General features: G+C 38.7%; 1 protein-coding gene across 1 annotated transcript; it reads right to left on the bottom strand.

The window, feature by feature from the left end:
• Nucleotides 1-7,661: 7,661 nt before the first annotated feature.
• On the bottom strand, nucleotides 7,662-13,669 carry LOC4342699 (probable cellulose synthase A catalytic subunit 8 [UDP-forming]). The gene is made up of 15 exons (NM_001422059.1): nucleotides 13,328-13,669; nucleotides 13,112-13,228; nucleotides 12,789-12,981; nucleotides 12,243-12,493; nucleotides 12,063-12,162; nucleotides 11,782-11,971; nucleotides 11,053-11,319; nucleotides 10,616-10,961; nucleotides 10,389-10,526; nucleotides 10,156-10,281; nucleotides 9,851-10,063; nucleotides 9,431-9,689; nucleotides 9,138-9,340; nucleotides 8,673-9,023; nucleotides 7,662-8,590 (listed from the first exon to the last, which is right to left on the bottom strand). Exons 2-15 carry the CDS (start codon nucleotides 13,133-13,135, stop codon nucleotides 8,006-8,008), a joined length of 3,246 nt encoding a protein of 1,081 aa, NP_001408988.1. The 5' UTR covers nucleotides 13,136-13,228; nucleotides 13,328-13,669; the 3' UTR covers nucleotides 7,662-8,005.
• Nucleotides 13,670-13,938: the final 269 nt, after the last annotated feature.

Genomic DNA, 13,938 nt, shown 5'->3' on the forward strand with positions numbered 1-13,938 from the left:
CCTAGAGACAACTTATTGTGAGATGTGGGACAGAGTACAGTTCTAAATATGGCTAGAGAAGGATTATGTATTTGATTTATTTCTGCTTTGGGCTTATGAAAAAAAATCGGAGAATTGAGGTAGTAAGAAGGTTTGGTTAATTACTACACGTACTCTAATACTTTTTGCATGAGATCATTTCCATCAGCATACACCACCACATAGCAGTTATTGCATATGGTAAAAAACTGCATTTTGTTGTTCGCAACTTTTTTCCCCTCAATCTAGTTAATGATGCTCTTCCAATGTTGATCAATACCTGAATATCATTTACCAATGCTTGTTGCATGAGATTGAGAAATGCGATTTTTTCCTGTCACACATGTCTTTTCTATCTCAGACATTTATAGGTCTTTAAAGTTTGTTTGAATGGGAAATATTACATATCATGCATATATGCTCCATCTGCCCATATCGATTATGGGCAGATCATCCATGTGTTTCCCCCATGCAAATCTTGTTGGTGTCTCTATATATATGGAACATATGGAGGTGTATAATCCGTTCATTTGATATGGAATCGAGTTTGTGTGATTGTGTGGGTGCTCTTGCAATGTCTGACCGAAAGGCGGTCACCAATGCAAGAGATGAAAACTGTAAATTTCCTCTCACATGCCTTTTTGTCTCTTTTCAAAATGTGGTACGGTCTTTAGAAATTTATTTCGATAGGAAAATATTGCATGATCATGCATACATATGCCATCTCATAAGTAAACCAGCAGTGCAGTTCTACTTTAGTATGATTGAGACCAACCATGATTTTGGATAATGGGACACATCACCAACCATTGTTTAATGTTGGAACCTTGCATATAGAGTATAGCATTGAGATTCTGGAGGAAACTAGATTTATTTATATAGTGTAATTGAATTATCGTTTAATCCCTAAAAAGGAGGGATTGGCCAAATCCAGCTCAATACCCTTGTGGACGGGATTGATTTGAACAAGACATTACTAGGATAGATTGCAATTCTGCAACTGAAGTTGATGAGTCATGGAGACAATGCATCACAAGGATTTGGCTTTGACAGCACTATATCTATTTGAGTTCTAAGTGTATTAGCTGAACATTGACTATTAGTTTTTAATTTATGTTTGATTTCACAACATGGTCCGCATAAACCTTAATCATCATGATTGTATCAACTTGCTCGACTTGTTACTTTTCATAGGGAGTTAGATATAATATTTTCAGATTCCAATGAAAGATATAGAGTCGCGTAGAGGAAACAACAAAGCAGCTTGTGCCGGATCGTTTGGTGTCCGTAAGCTCTGTAAAAACACATGGATGCATCTTGGATTTAATGCTATGTTCGTAAGAGCTTTTTGACTGGGCTACATCATTGTTTTACTTGAGCGTGCTTTCCGAAATTTAAATAGTATGTTTCGTGCAAAAACTTTTAGAAGTTTGTTTCAAAAAGCAAATGAATTCATTTTTTAAGTTCATAATAATTTATACTCCTACTTAATTAATCACGCACTAATGATTTGCATCGTTTTGCATGTACGTCATAAGCTCAGCCAACAAGCTGAATAGAATGTAGCTGACCCATGACATGCTTTTTGTTTTCAAATCCAAAAATATTAAATCAAGCATCAAACAGCAAGACACATCAGACCCATGACATGTTTTTTGTTTTCAAATCCAAAAATATTAAATCAAGCATCAAACAGCAAGACACATCAGAACAGTATGGTTCTCCTACCAGGAAAAAAATAATAGGTCAATGGATTGATCATCCAAACAAAGATCATGAACAATAAAAGGAAGGCAGATAAATGCCCATACTGCACTATGCACTTATCAGTAAATTTCCAAACTCATGTCCCGTGAAGCAAATGCAGGCTAATTACACCTTACTACAAGCATTTCTCCCTTGAATAGGGAAAGCCCATATCTAAAAGTAATCCTTGAATCAAAGAACACTATGATATCCTCGAAATCACAGTGAAGCTTGACAAGGATAACATGTACGATTGCTTTGTATGTGTTTCCAAAACTAAATAGCAGCTAGCAAGGATGGGAAATGAAGAGCTGTGATCGATGATGTTGAACTAGATGCAAATGCATCCAAAAACTGCACAACAATTAGCCCAATCAGACTTTGTATCCTCTCGGTAATTTTTGCATGTTACCGAGTGTCCCGATCTTAGACTTCGGAAAAAGTACGCACATCAACGATTTGCAATCATTTTTTAGTGTTATATCAAAACCCTCGATTACTAATATACACTGTCAAATCACTTATAAGCATTTCTGAGAAGTATATTTAAAAACTTGTTTACAAATGTGCCCTGTTGGCTATTTACAACTATTTCTGAGTGGTATATATCATTACATAAATATCCCATTGGCCACAGGTTAACTAGCCAAGCATTTTATTAATTTATTAGTAGGATTTTTGCTTGGACATTAAGCAAATATTAGTATTCTAGCGGTGAATAGATGACGCCTAGGGTTGAGTTAGCTGTTCTTTGACTTCTTAAAATATTTTCCATGTTAATTTGATGTGGTTTGATGTGGTCTCAATAGAATTATGGAGCTAGGCCTTGGGCTTAAGCCCTAATTGCTCCAGGTCTGTCTCCACCCCGAATGTATTGATTGTTTTTTTTTGCGGGGAAGAATGTATTGATTGTTAAATGTGTTTCTTGGATTATGTTAATAATGTCAACACATATTGGAAAATATATTGTTAGATTGAACCACAATGGAACACTGCTAGAATTTTATCAATTAGTTCCAAATAATCATAGGCCAAACAAGCTAATACATGTCCACGCTACCGAACAAGACCAAGACAGACTGCAAGTCTTTGCCCGTGTGGCCGTGTGGCCGTGCAGCTTTAAATTTTGTATATCAATTTGTAGTCATCTCTGAATACTTTTAAAATTTCTTGTAAAATTTTATAATACAGATTTTTTTTTAGTAAATAGTTATGTTTCAAGTTTGAACTTTGAAGTAAACTTTCTAATGAGAAATTGAAACTTTCAATTCAAATTTTAAAATTTGCACTAAACATTTAAAAAGCTTCAATCAGGTTTTGAAACTTTCAACTCAAATTTTTCAACTTTCTACTAAAAATTAAAGATCTCTACCAAAATTTAAAAAATTCACCTCAAATTATAAAAGTAGTTAGTGACTAAATTGGATAACAAAACAACGCTGGCAAACACTTCTCCAAATTGGTTAGTACAATTAATGCTATTCCATTAATGATGGCTGAAATCAAGAGCAAATTGATATAGTCAAACACAAGAGAGCAAAGCAGAGATAAGACAAGATGGAACAAAAAGATTAGGAACCACAATCTGTTGCGGTGAACCTTGCGTAATTTATCTGGGAGTCACAGAGTTGGTGTTCTCGCAAGGCATATGGCATTTTCATCAATGCTGGTTGCATGAGGTGAAAAATGCAAATATCCTCTCTCACATGAACTTTTTCTCTTTCAAAAATTCGTATGGTATTTAGAAATCTATTTGAATGGGAAAATATTGCATGTTGCATGTCTTGCATGTATATATGTGACATCTCAACTATATAAGAAAAACTTTAATTTGGGATGATTGAGATAGTAGTGAGATTTTGGAAGAAACCAAATTTATTGTATTACTATAGTTGAATTATTATTATAGGCTGCAATTCTGCAACTGAAGTTAGTGGGTTGCAGGCACAATGCATTGCACAGTATTGTGCGCATATTATATCTAGAGTTTCATAAATTTTCGAGAGCAGAAGTTTCACTCTATTTTTGTTACTGTACTCATTGTTTTACCTTCCTAGATAATGTTTACTTAGCAATTTGTCACCTTCATATTCAACCCATATAGTTGTTGTTTTCCTAGGGATTTAATTTTTTAGTTGATTTGCATTTCAAAGAATCCGTAAATATTTGCTTCCTATTTATGTTACTTATTTTTTAAAAAAATATGTGTATAGTTTGTATATATATTTGAGTCATACGTGAGCTTTAAGCTATTAAGCACTCCCTCCATCCCAAAATAGAACATTTTTAGGTATAAATCTAAACAGACAATTGTTCAGATTTATAGCTAAAACTTTATATTTTAGGACGGAGATAGTATATTTGATTTGGAAATACAATCTGTAGCACCTAAACCTTCACATCATCATATGAGTAATTGTTATACTCAACATGTTCTGATGTACCGGCCATGTCTAAGTAGTTGTTATGTCTTCGCATAAAGTTAGGTGTCTGTACAGTTTGTTTGGATGGACGATGATAGTGGTGTCTTTTGACGTCGCAACCTTCATGGAAACATTGTTTTTAGAGTCTCCGTTCTATGGTGTATGGTGTTGTTATTGGCTCCGTGACCACTAGCCTCACATAGCAATAGTCAGTTTGTTGGTCGGCTTTCCTTTTATAGCTTGTGTTTGTGCGGTTGGTCCGTGGTTTTAGAACATGCGCTCTTGTGCACATCTTTATTGATAACTAATTGTGGACGAAAAACTTTCTTGTAACTTTTTTACATTCGGTCATCATGGCAAAGAAAAAAAGTATTTTCAATTCATATTTGAACGAGACATGGAGTCACACCCTCTATATCCACAATCATAACGCTGAAAATAGCGTAATATTGTTGGTACAACAGCTGCAGCTTTGCACAGCACATCCATGTTCTTCACCTGAGCAGCATATGCATGATTGTTGGATCGATATGCAAAGATCCCTGTATTGGGTCTTGAATTTGTGATCTGTTGTGAGTACTTAGCGTTCGTTAATGCTAAGTCAAAGGATTATTGAACTTTATTCTTCAAAGGAAATTGGATTGTTGCAACTTATTACCACTACCATGCTTTGTCAGATCCAAATTTTAAAACAAGTGAGTTGGTTCTCTCTTACTCCCTCCGTCTAGGATTATAAGGGATTATTCCCCATTTAGCACTAATTAAGGATCTGTTGCTAAATGATGGATTGGCACATTAAATAACTGTAAAAGTACACACTGCTGCTGATGGTAGGGAGTAGTGCTAGTAGTACTTTTTCTCTATTTTTTGAATGTGGGTAAATGAAAAGTTGTTGTTGATAGTGTCCTTGTTGTCCTTGCCTCCGGATAACAAAACTTCTGTCCTTGCTTGCATTGGGACAACAAAAATACCTTATATTTTTGGACAAACTAGAGGATCATAATCTCTTGTATTCACGGATGAGGGAGTACTAAGGAAAAAAAAAAGAATTATTGGTCAATTGATTGATCAGCCAAACAACATTGGACTTTTTTTAACAATAAAAGCCACCTAAATGCTAGCTGAATATGAGGTAGTAGATCATGCGTATTCAACAATGTTGTTTGCGAGATTTAATTTGAAAATGTTCATGCAGATTGGACTTTTTTTTTCTTAACCACAATCTAGATGTGGATCAGGCGGAGTTATCTAGTATAGGTGATACTCGATGGAAATTTCAATTCCCCACCCCCCCCCCCCAACACCAAAAAAAAGATGAGAAACTGAGAACTAATTTAGTCTTTTAATCTGGTATGTGGGTGGAGTTAATAAAAAGCATAAATCGATTAATCAAATGGTGTGATCCGTAAATCAGAAATCTGAATACCTTCTTCCAAAGTCCTTCACTGGTAGCATCTTTTGGCAATTCTAATTCGAATCGAATTAAGCAAAATGATTTTTTTTTTTGCTATGTAGCCATAGTTTGCCAAATCATATTGAGCCAAAGTCCACAGAGACAGCATGATTACATGAATGGAAATTGTGCATACATCATGCAAAATGTTCGAAATTTTTCATTCAGAATTCAGAAAAGTATCATTTCAAAAAGGAAAAAAAAAAGGAATTCAGAAAAAGGATACATTTTATTATCATATAAACTTATCCACCTTAGTAACTGCACAATAATATGTTCACTGTGAATATCCATACCACCCTTCAGTACTCATCTCCAAACACTTGTAGCGTGAGTCCACCTAAATTGATGTTTAAAGAACTTCTTGCATGACAACAAATGATGCAACTTACATCCGAAACATTTCACACGCTTGGTGTCTCAACATATATTGGTTCTACCTTATGGGGAAGAATTAAGAGCTATAAAGCCAACATATATCGGTTCCTTTGTACCTTATAGGAAGAATTAAGAGCTATAAAACTACGGTGTTAGACTGAGGTGGAGAGACCAAATAGTTGGGACTTTGAAGGAAACCAATTTTGTTGAGTTACTAGAAGAGAAAATCTCTTGCATACCCCTCAAATTTATTTTAGCTAATCACTTTTATGCCCTTAAATTTTGGTTACTTCTGGTATACCCTCGAAATTTGATTTAGATCCCTTCCATACTCCTCCCATCAATTGACCATTAGTAACCGTCTAATTTCTATAAAAATGACCATTTTATCTTTTCGATGAACATAGAAATTTATGAGCTACATTATTAAAAATATAAAAGTCTGTCACATGAGACTATCATTATGAGTTTGTTATGCGATGCATTATTTATCACAAAATTTGTTTTTAGATAATGAAATAAAAAAATATGTATTTTTTTAAAAAAAAAGTCATAAAAATGAGGAGCATTCATACAAAGATTGGACTACCGATGCTCACAGTAACTTTTTAATGAATGCTCCCGATAAAAAATATATATTGTCATATTAAAATTTCAAATAGAAATTTTAATTTATTATATTTGTTTTATTTTCAAAATTTATGTCAAATTTTCATGCACTAATTATTTCATTAGTTTCATAAAATAATGCACATACTATGTACTCAAACAAAATTTTCAATTGAGCTTATATTCAAACTAAGCATCAACATTTGCAACCAAATGTTTTAGTGAAATGAAGGAAAATGTAACGGTAGTGGACACGTTGAAATTTCAGGGGTATAGAACGGATCGGGTAAATTTCAGGGGAATGAAAGGGATTGAGTGAGTTTTCAGGGTACATATTATCAAAACTTGCAAAGGAGTAAATAATTATCAACACTTCTTGTGTTAAATTCACTTAGGTTACATGACATATTTCAAGTTCATCACTCATGACATATTTGAAGTTCATCACTCATCCCTTTCATAACATTGAGAATACATACATTATCTCTTTTATAATAGTGAGAAGACAGACAAGCAAATGGTAGTGTTATCCCATCTAAATCAGAATTGTTCGATCCATATCATCTTGCCGATGATGATTTCATCTATATCAGAATTGTTCCTTCACATGTAAGCGAGGGAAACAATCTTCTAATTTTGTCATCATCTTCGGTATACACAAATGATATTTTTAAAATTCTATATTGTGAGTAATGAAAAATTAGAAATAGATATACAACTCGTTACAAAAGTCACAATTTATTCTTCTCAATATGATATAATTTCAAGCATATTTCATCAAAAAGTTTCCAACATACCTAAAGTTGTTTGATGTGATGTAAAGAACAAAGAAAAAATGGGTAGATTTTCTTAAAATTGCAGTTACTATCGTGAGGCATCTTCTTTTCGGCAGCCCAGAAAAAGGATAGATTTTCTTTAAATTGCATTTACTATTGTCAGGCATCTTCTTTTCGGCAGCCCGAAACAATGCATTAGCACAAACATTATTTAAGCTATGCTTCTACAGCAATCAACCAGCCAATTAACAGTATTATGCAGATAAAGAATATTTAGTTTAAGCTGCCAACATGCATAAGGCTGAAAGACAGAAAACTGAACGGAAATTTAAAGAATGCAAACTAATAGTTTATTGTGTCCTTCATAAGATACAAAACTCGTTGACAGTGTCAGCCACTCTCATCAAAATAGTATATAACTTATCAACAAAAGAATACATATCGACACAAGTAACTTTCTGATGAGCAATATTTTCTGGTCTGTACGTAGCTGTAAATAAAGCCACCTCCTAATAACTTAAAACACAATTGGTGGCAGTGGCACTTTGTATTCTGAAAAAACACAACTGGCAGTATTTCTGTCTCTACAATCCCCTGCTTTCTTAGCAGTTGATGCCACATGTTTGGGTATCTGGGCCGGTGACACGGGTGGTGAATGGATCGATGCGAACCCACAGCAATGAGAAGATCGAAGCCAGAAGGATTGCCCAAACAACAACGATGGTCGGAGTGCGGTTTTGCCGACCCATAAGACCCTTGAGGAAGGGGTACAAGTGGACAATCACCCAGAAGGCAAAGAAGAGCTTGCCAAAGAGCGGTCCCCATGATTGGTAGCCGCTGTTGATCGCGTATGAGATACCAGCAACAACACCGACCAGGTTAATGATCAAGATGGTCGTCGGTGGGATGAGAAGCGTTGTCCACTTGAACATGTAGAGCTCAGCAAAGTCGCCATCTTCATCAGAAGCCTTTGAGGTGACAGTGAAATTGGTGTCGATACCAGCAAGCACCTTGAGGAGACCCTGGAAGACGGCAAAAAGATGCGCAGATATACCTCCAATAACCCAGAACTGTTCATTCCTCCACCACTCATCGATGCCAACACCACTCCACCTCATCTCAAGGATACCAGTGGCAAAAATTGAAATGAAGAGAGAGATGAACCAAATACTAGCAAAGTTGCTAATCTGCATTCCAAAATTAATTTAGTTAGTTTGGTTGTCTCAAACATTTTCTATAGAAGGGTATGTATAAGCAGTCATTGCTTACCTCTGGGATGATGAACTTCCCAGTGAGCAAACAGATAGCAGGCAAAACACAGTATATGAGAAGCGGGATCGATGTCAATGGATAAATAGTGGTGTTGATGTAGGCAAATCTCTCCAAGAACTTAAGGCGTCCTCCATAGCCGTACCATATGGGACAATGGCGACTGAAAAGAATTTCAACAGAACCAAGTGCCCACCGAAGCACTTGGTTAAGACGATCTGAAAGATTGATAGGAGCAGACCCCTTGAAAGCTGGGCGCTTGGGCATGCAGTAGATTGATCTCCAGCCTCGCGCATGCATCTTGAATCCAGTGAGAATATCTTCTGTCACGGAACCGTAGATCCACCCAATCTGCAACATATGTCAGCATTAACATACCATTGCAAGTTGCATAGCCTGGTGTAAATTTACACAAGTTACTAAAAAAGAATGTAACCAATGTTGCTGTGAGAAAGCCCATGTTACCTCAGTTCCCCATTCGGTCTTGTCCTCATAGCCACAACTTATCACATGGATAGCTTCTTTCAAAAGAGATTCTGGGGTTGCAGATTGAGGAACACCACCATATTCCATGAGAGTGGAGGCAACAAACGCTGCAGACTGGCCAAATCTCTTCTCCAAGCTCATTTGAGACATAAGAAGTGATTTCTCATCATCGAATCCAGCACCTGCCATATAGATGATATGTCAGGATGCATATATGTTGATTACAACTTATAATCCTAAATTATGCAATAACTGGAACATATGGATGGTACCTTCAACACCCTCCTCTATATCTTCAAGATTGAAAACTGGCACAGCACTGTCCACGTGCTTGTTTGACTTCTTCTTGTCCGAACTCTTCTTCTTTGACTTGCTTGCCTTCTTCCTGCCCCCACATAGTGATGACAAGAAACTTCCCTTCTTCTTCTGCTTAATTGGGGGTTCATAACCATATAGAGCAGTTCTGTTGAATACACAACCAGTTCCCACATAAACTGGTCCTTGGATGCCATCAAGACCCCTCAAGTTAATCTGTAGAAGACAGAAATATCCCCAAAAAAAATATTGAATTTGTTAGAAATTTAAAATTAGTGCATCAAAAAATATTAGCATCATTTGTTAATCAAATATGATTACACTATCACTAGTAGTTGCAGATGAGCGAGAATCTTAAAGGAGAATTGCCAACTTACATCGAAAAACACAGTGTTCCTGTTCGCATATCGATCATTCCTATCAATACCATCGAACCTTTGTGGGAACTGAACATAACAGACACTCCTTCCTAGGTTTGGATCCATAAGGAAGCACATAGCTTCCCGCAGAGCCTTGCTGTTGTTGATGTAGTGATCACAATCAAGATTCAACATGTACTGTCCATTGGTAAGCACAGCTGAGACACGAACCTGCAGAAAAAGATTAATCCTCCATTAGAACTTTAGAAGAGAAGTGAAAATGAACTAGATAGTGTAAGTTTTGTAAATATTCAACTACTCACAAGAGCATTCATGGCACCAGCCTTCTTGTGGTGCTGAAACCCAGGACGCTTCTCACGAGATACGTAGACCAGGCGGGGAAGCTCATTACCCTCGGTATCAAGGCCACCACTGTGACCAAGGAAAACCTAAGAAAAATCAGAAAGAGCAATCAGCAAAGCAATAATCATAATCATCAAGTAAAAGAAGCTACATCAACCATAGTCATAGTAGATTTTATTTGAAATACACTAACCTGAATCATTCCAGGATGGTCCCTAGTATTGTTTCCTGGCCATGGTGTGCCATCTTGCATGATCCATCCCTCCTCCGGGACTTTCTGTGCCTTAGCAACAAGGCCATTTATCCTAACTTTGAATTCTTCATATTCTCTCTGTAACAGGTTTTTTTTTTGGGAAGACTGTTAGCATTGGAGCAGAAGATAGCAAAATTAATATTAATGTGTTTATAAAGCAAACAAACCTTCATGGCACGACGGTCTTTAACAAATGAAGGGTGGACTTTGTCTTTCAAGTAATCGATTTTCTGGGAGAAGTACCACTCAGGAGCTCTTGGCTCAATGTTATACTTCTTAACGAATGGAACCCACTTTCTAGCAAACTCTGAAGTCTCAGCCAATGCATCAAAAGTCAGCATTGCAGCACCATCGTCAGATACATAGCAAGAGACCTTGTCCACTGGGTAATCAACAGCAAGAATGGACAGCACGGTATTGGCAGTAACAAGAGGAGGTTCCTTCATGGGGTCGACTGTACTGACAAAAATGTCAACAGCAGCCAACTGAGATGGCTCACCTTCTCTGTCATACCTGTTAATGGAAATGAGATGGTAACGGCATCAGCAATATGAATAAGGATGTTTGTTTGGATTAAGTACAACAGAACTAAAAAGGAGATCACCTCAATGCCAGCCTATCAAGGTAGGTTTCACGGTTGATTGGAAACCACTTCGGGAACTGATCCAATATCCAGGACAAAGCAAACCAAATCTCACATATAACAGATAAAAGCCAGAGCGGATACGCATTGCGCACAGGATTCGTAATACGGTAGTGAAGGAAAATGCTTAGAACAACCAAACGCAGAACAATGACCATTCTGTAGGGATTTATTCTGGATGAAGGAAGGGGAACTTTTCTAGAGAGAGGCTGGCGAGTTTCATCATTCCTGCAATTCAAATGCATAAAGTTAATGCCACAAGACTTGTTTATGCACCATCAAAAATGCTCACATAATTTAATCTCTAAATTATTTCAATTTGTAACTTTCAGATATATTTTTGCTTCCTTCTATCAGGGACAGAAAACCCTCATTCACCTCAGGGCAACTGCACTAATGAGTTGACTAGGAACTTAGGACAGACACCTCTTTTTGTTTAGTACCAATTCGATGTACCAAAAATTATAGCTGGAAGTGTTAGTGGAAAAAAGTGCAGCTCTTAATACATTTAGGTCACCCACTTGCTTGGCTATATGTTGATGTCTATGTTGAAAAACAATAAACATCGATATAATAATTTTCGGTTAGTCAGTGTTTTAGATAGAATCCACACATACTACATTTGTAAATGTCAGCGCATATGATCCCGTATAAGATTATGTTCCCTGAGGGGAAGATGTCAGAACTCACAGTAAGGCATCTTCCATATTGTAATCAGTGGATGCATCGATATCACCAACTCCCCGACCTTCAGAAGGGGCAATGCTTGTCCCGTTGGTCATGGGAATTGCTCCCTTGTCCTGCTTCAGTTTCCAGCCATCAACTCTTTCTTTCCAGGCAACATTTCCAATGCTGCCAGAGAACTCCCTTGATGGATTTGCTAGAAAGAAGCAAGAAAAGATAATTACGATCTTAGATCTCAAGCGGATGTACCTAATGAGAAGTGACATCATATCAAGAAATAAACATACGTGAATGGTTCACATAGGGGAATGGAGCACGCTTGCCAATGTTTCCGGTAGGAGACATCATATGATGATCAGGGGAAGCTCCAGGGATTTCTCCCGAGATCTGCAAAATCCAATTCAAGATTAATCATTTGAGCATACCCGGACAACTGATACCACGATCTGTTAAAAACTCGCACCCACCTGGCTATTAGTGACTGAAGGGATGTATCCCCGAGGGATCTCGCCACTGTCATACTTGGTGAGCCCGATCTCGCCACTGTCATACTTGGGACGGCCGACGTCTCCACCACCCCCAGCATTCATGCGCCAACTGCGCATCCTATCAGCAATCTTCTGCTTCTGGTCGGCACTGCCAGATGCAGGGTAGTTGTAGTCACTGACATCATCAGCATCAGTATCCTCGCCTTCCTCCCCACGGATCGCCGGGCTCCCTGAATAATTCCATACACAGTTCAGCAAAGCCTTAGCATGACTGTAACATCGTTTACTAATCGACATTATTTTTTTCTGAATTTCCAAAAAATCAACAAACATTGGATCTTGTATGACCTTCCTAACAAGAAAGCAACAGGATCCATCTATAAGAATGCTCGTTTTGACTGTTCTGAACTAGAGATCCAGACTTTTTTTTTCTGAGATGTTTCTGAACTTATTTACAGTCGATGGCGGCGAGATCGGCGGAAATGGAGAGGAGGGAGAGGAGAAGAGAGAGATGGTAGCATTTACCCTTGTGGCGCTTGTACTTGGTCTTGCACTGGGGGCAAGCCTGGGTGCCATCCTTGCGCTCGTACTCGTAGCAGGGGCGGCACACCGGGAAGCCGCAGACGTCGCAGGCGGCGAACACGTCGCCCTCCGCCGTCGTGCCCACGCCGTCGCCGCAGATCTGGCACGCCTGCCCGCTCCCGTGCCTCCCCGACTTCTGCGCAACAGATAGATCACCCACAAAACCAAATCAAAACCAAATCAAATCAAAATCTGGAGTCTCCTCCACAAGATCCACACGAGATGCGGCCGAAAACCCATCGGCATTTCGGGCGGGGGGCACTCACCACGGCATCCGCGTCGCCGTCCATGGCGCACGCTGCAGCAGCAGCAAACCAGCTCTCAGCTCACCGAATCACACCCAAGATCCGTGCACACCGGGATCAGCACCGCCGCATCCCGCGCTGCCAAGAAACGAATCGAACAACATCCAGATCAAGAACTGATACCCAAGAAACACACCAGAGCAGAGTCACCGGCGGCGGCGGCGGAGCGGGCATTACCTGGAATCCTCCCGGCGAGGAGAAGAAGGCTTCCAGCAGAGGACGCGGGAGTGGAGCGGGAGGTGGCAGCGCTACTACTACTAGTAGTAGTGGTGGTGGGGAGCTTAACTATGGAGGAGGAGGAGGAGAGAGAAAAGGACAGGGCACCTCACCAATGGAGGTGAGTTGGTTTGGGTGTCGCTTTCTACAAGGCCTGGGGCGAGATTAGCCCTGCCATTAAACAAATCTCGAGGATTAAAATCGGATTAATCTCGCGAGCGTTTGGTGGTGGATTTCGGGGGTTAATTTAATCGAGGAGAGGAGGTGAGGGGAGGAGTGTGAGGCGGGAGGTAGACGAAAGGTGAGCTGGAGGGCAAGCGGGGCCCACGTGTCAGCGGGCGTTGGCGGTCGGGCACCGACAGAGGAAATCACCGCGCGGGCATGGATCGCGGCTGTTGCGGGGAAATTGCTAGGCCCACACAGTCTCTTCTAAGAATTTCAAAATGGGACTATATCTTTAAAAAAAACTGTCACAAGTATAACGGTAACCATAACTTATAGTATAATTGTAATATAATTCTACTATAAATAAAATATAATGTAACTTATATATAAGTATTAAAATAGTATAT

The sequence above is a fragment of the Oryza sativa genome, chromosome 7 (assembly GCF_034140825.1).
Source record: "Oryza sativa Japonica Group chromosome 7, ASM3414082v1".
NCBI lineage: Eukaryota > Viridiplantae > Streptophyta > Magnoliopsida > Poales > Poaceae > Oryza > Oryza sativa.

What these genes read in the sequence shown, in the direction of transcription:
- LOC4342699 (NM_001422059.1), bottom strand. Translation starts at nt 13,135, where the DNA reads ATGGACGGCGACGCGGATGCCGTG. An exon ending in CTGGTGCCATGAATGCTCTT is followed by an intron (nt 10,064 to 10,155) that starts GTGAGTAGTTGA and finishes CTTTTTCTGCAG; the next exon opens with GTTCGTGTCTCAGCTGTGCT. An exon ending in GGAACACTGTGTTTTTCGAT is followed by an intron (nt 9,690 to 9,850) that starts GTAAGTTGGCAA and finishes TGTCTTCTACAG; the next exon opens with ATTAACTTGAGGGGTCTTGA.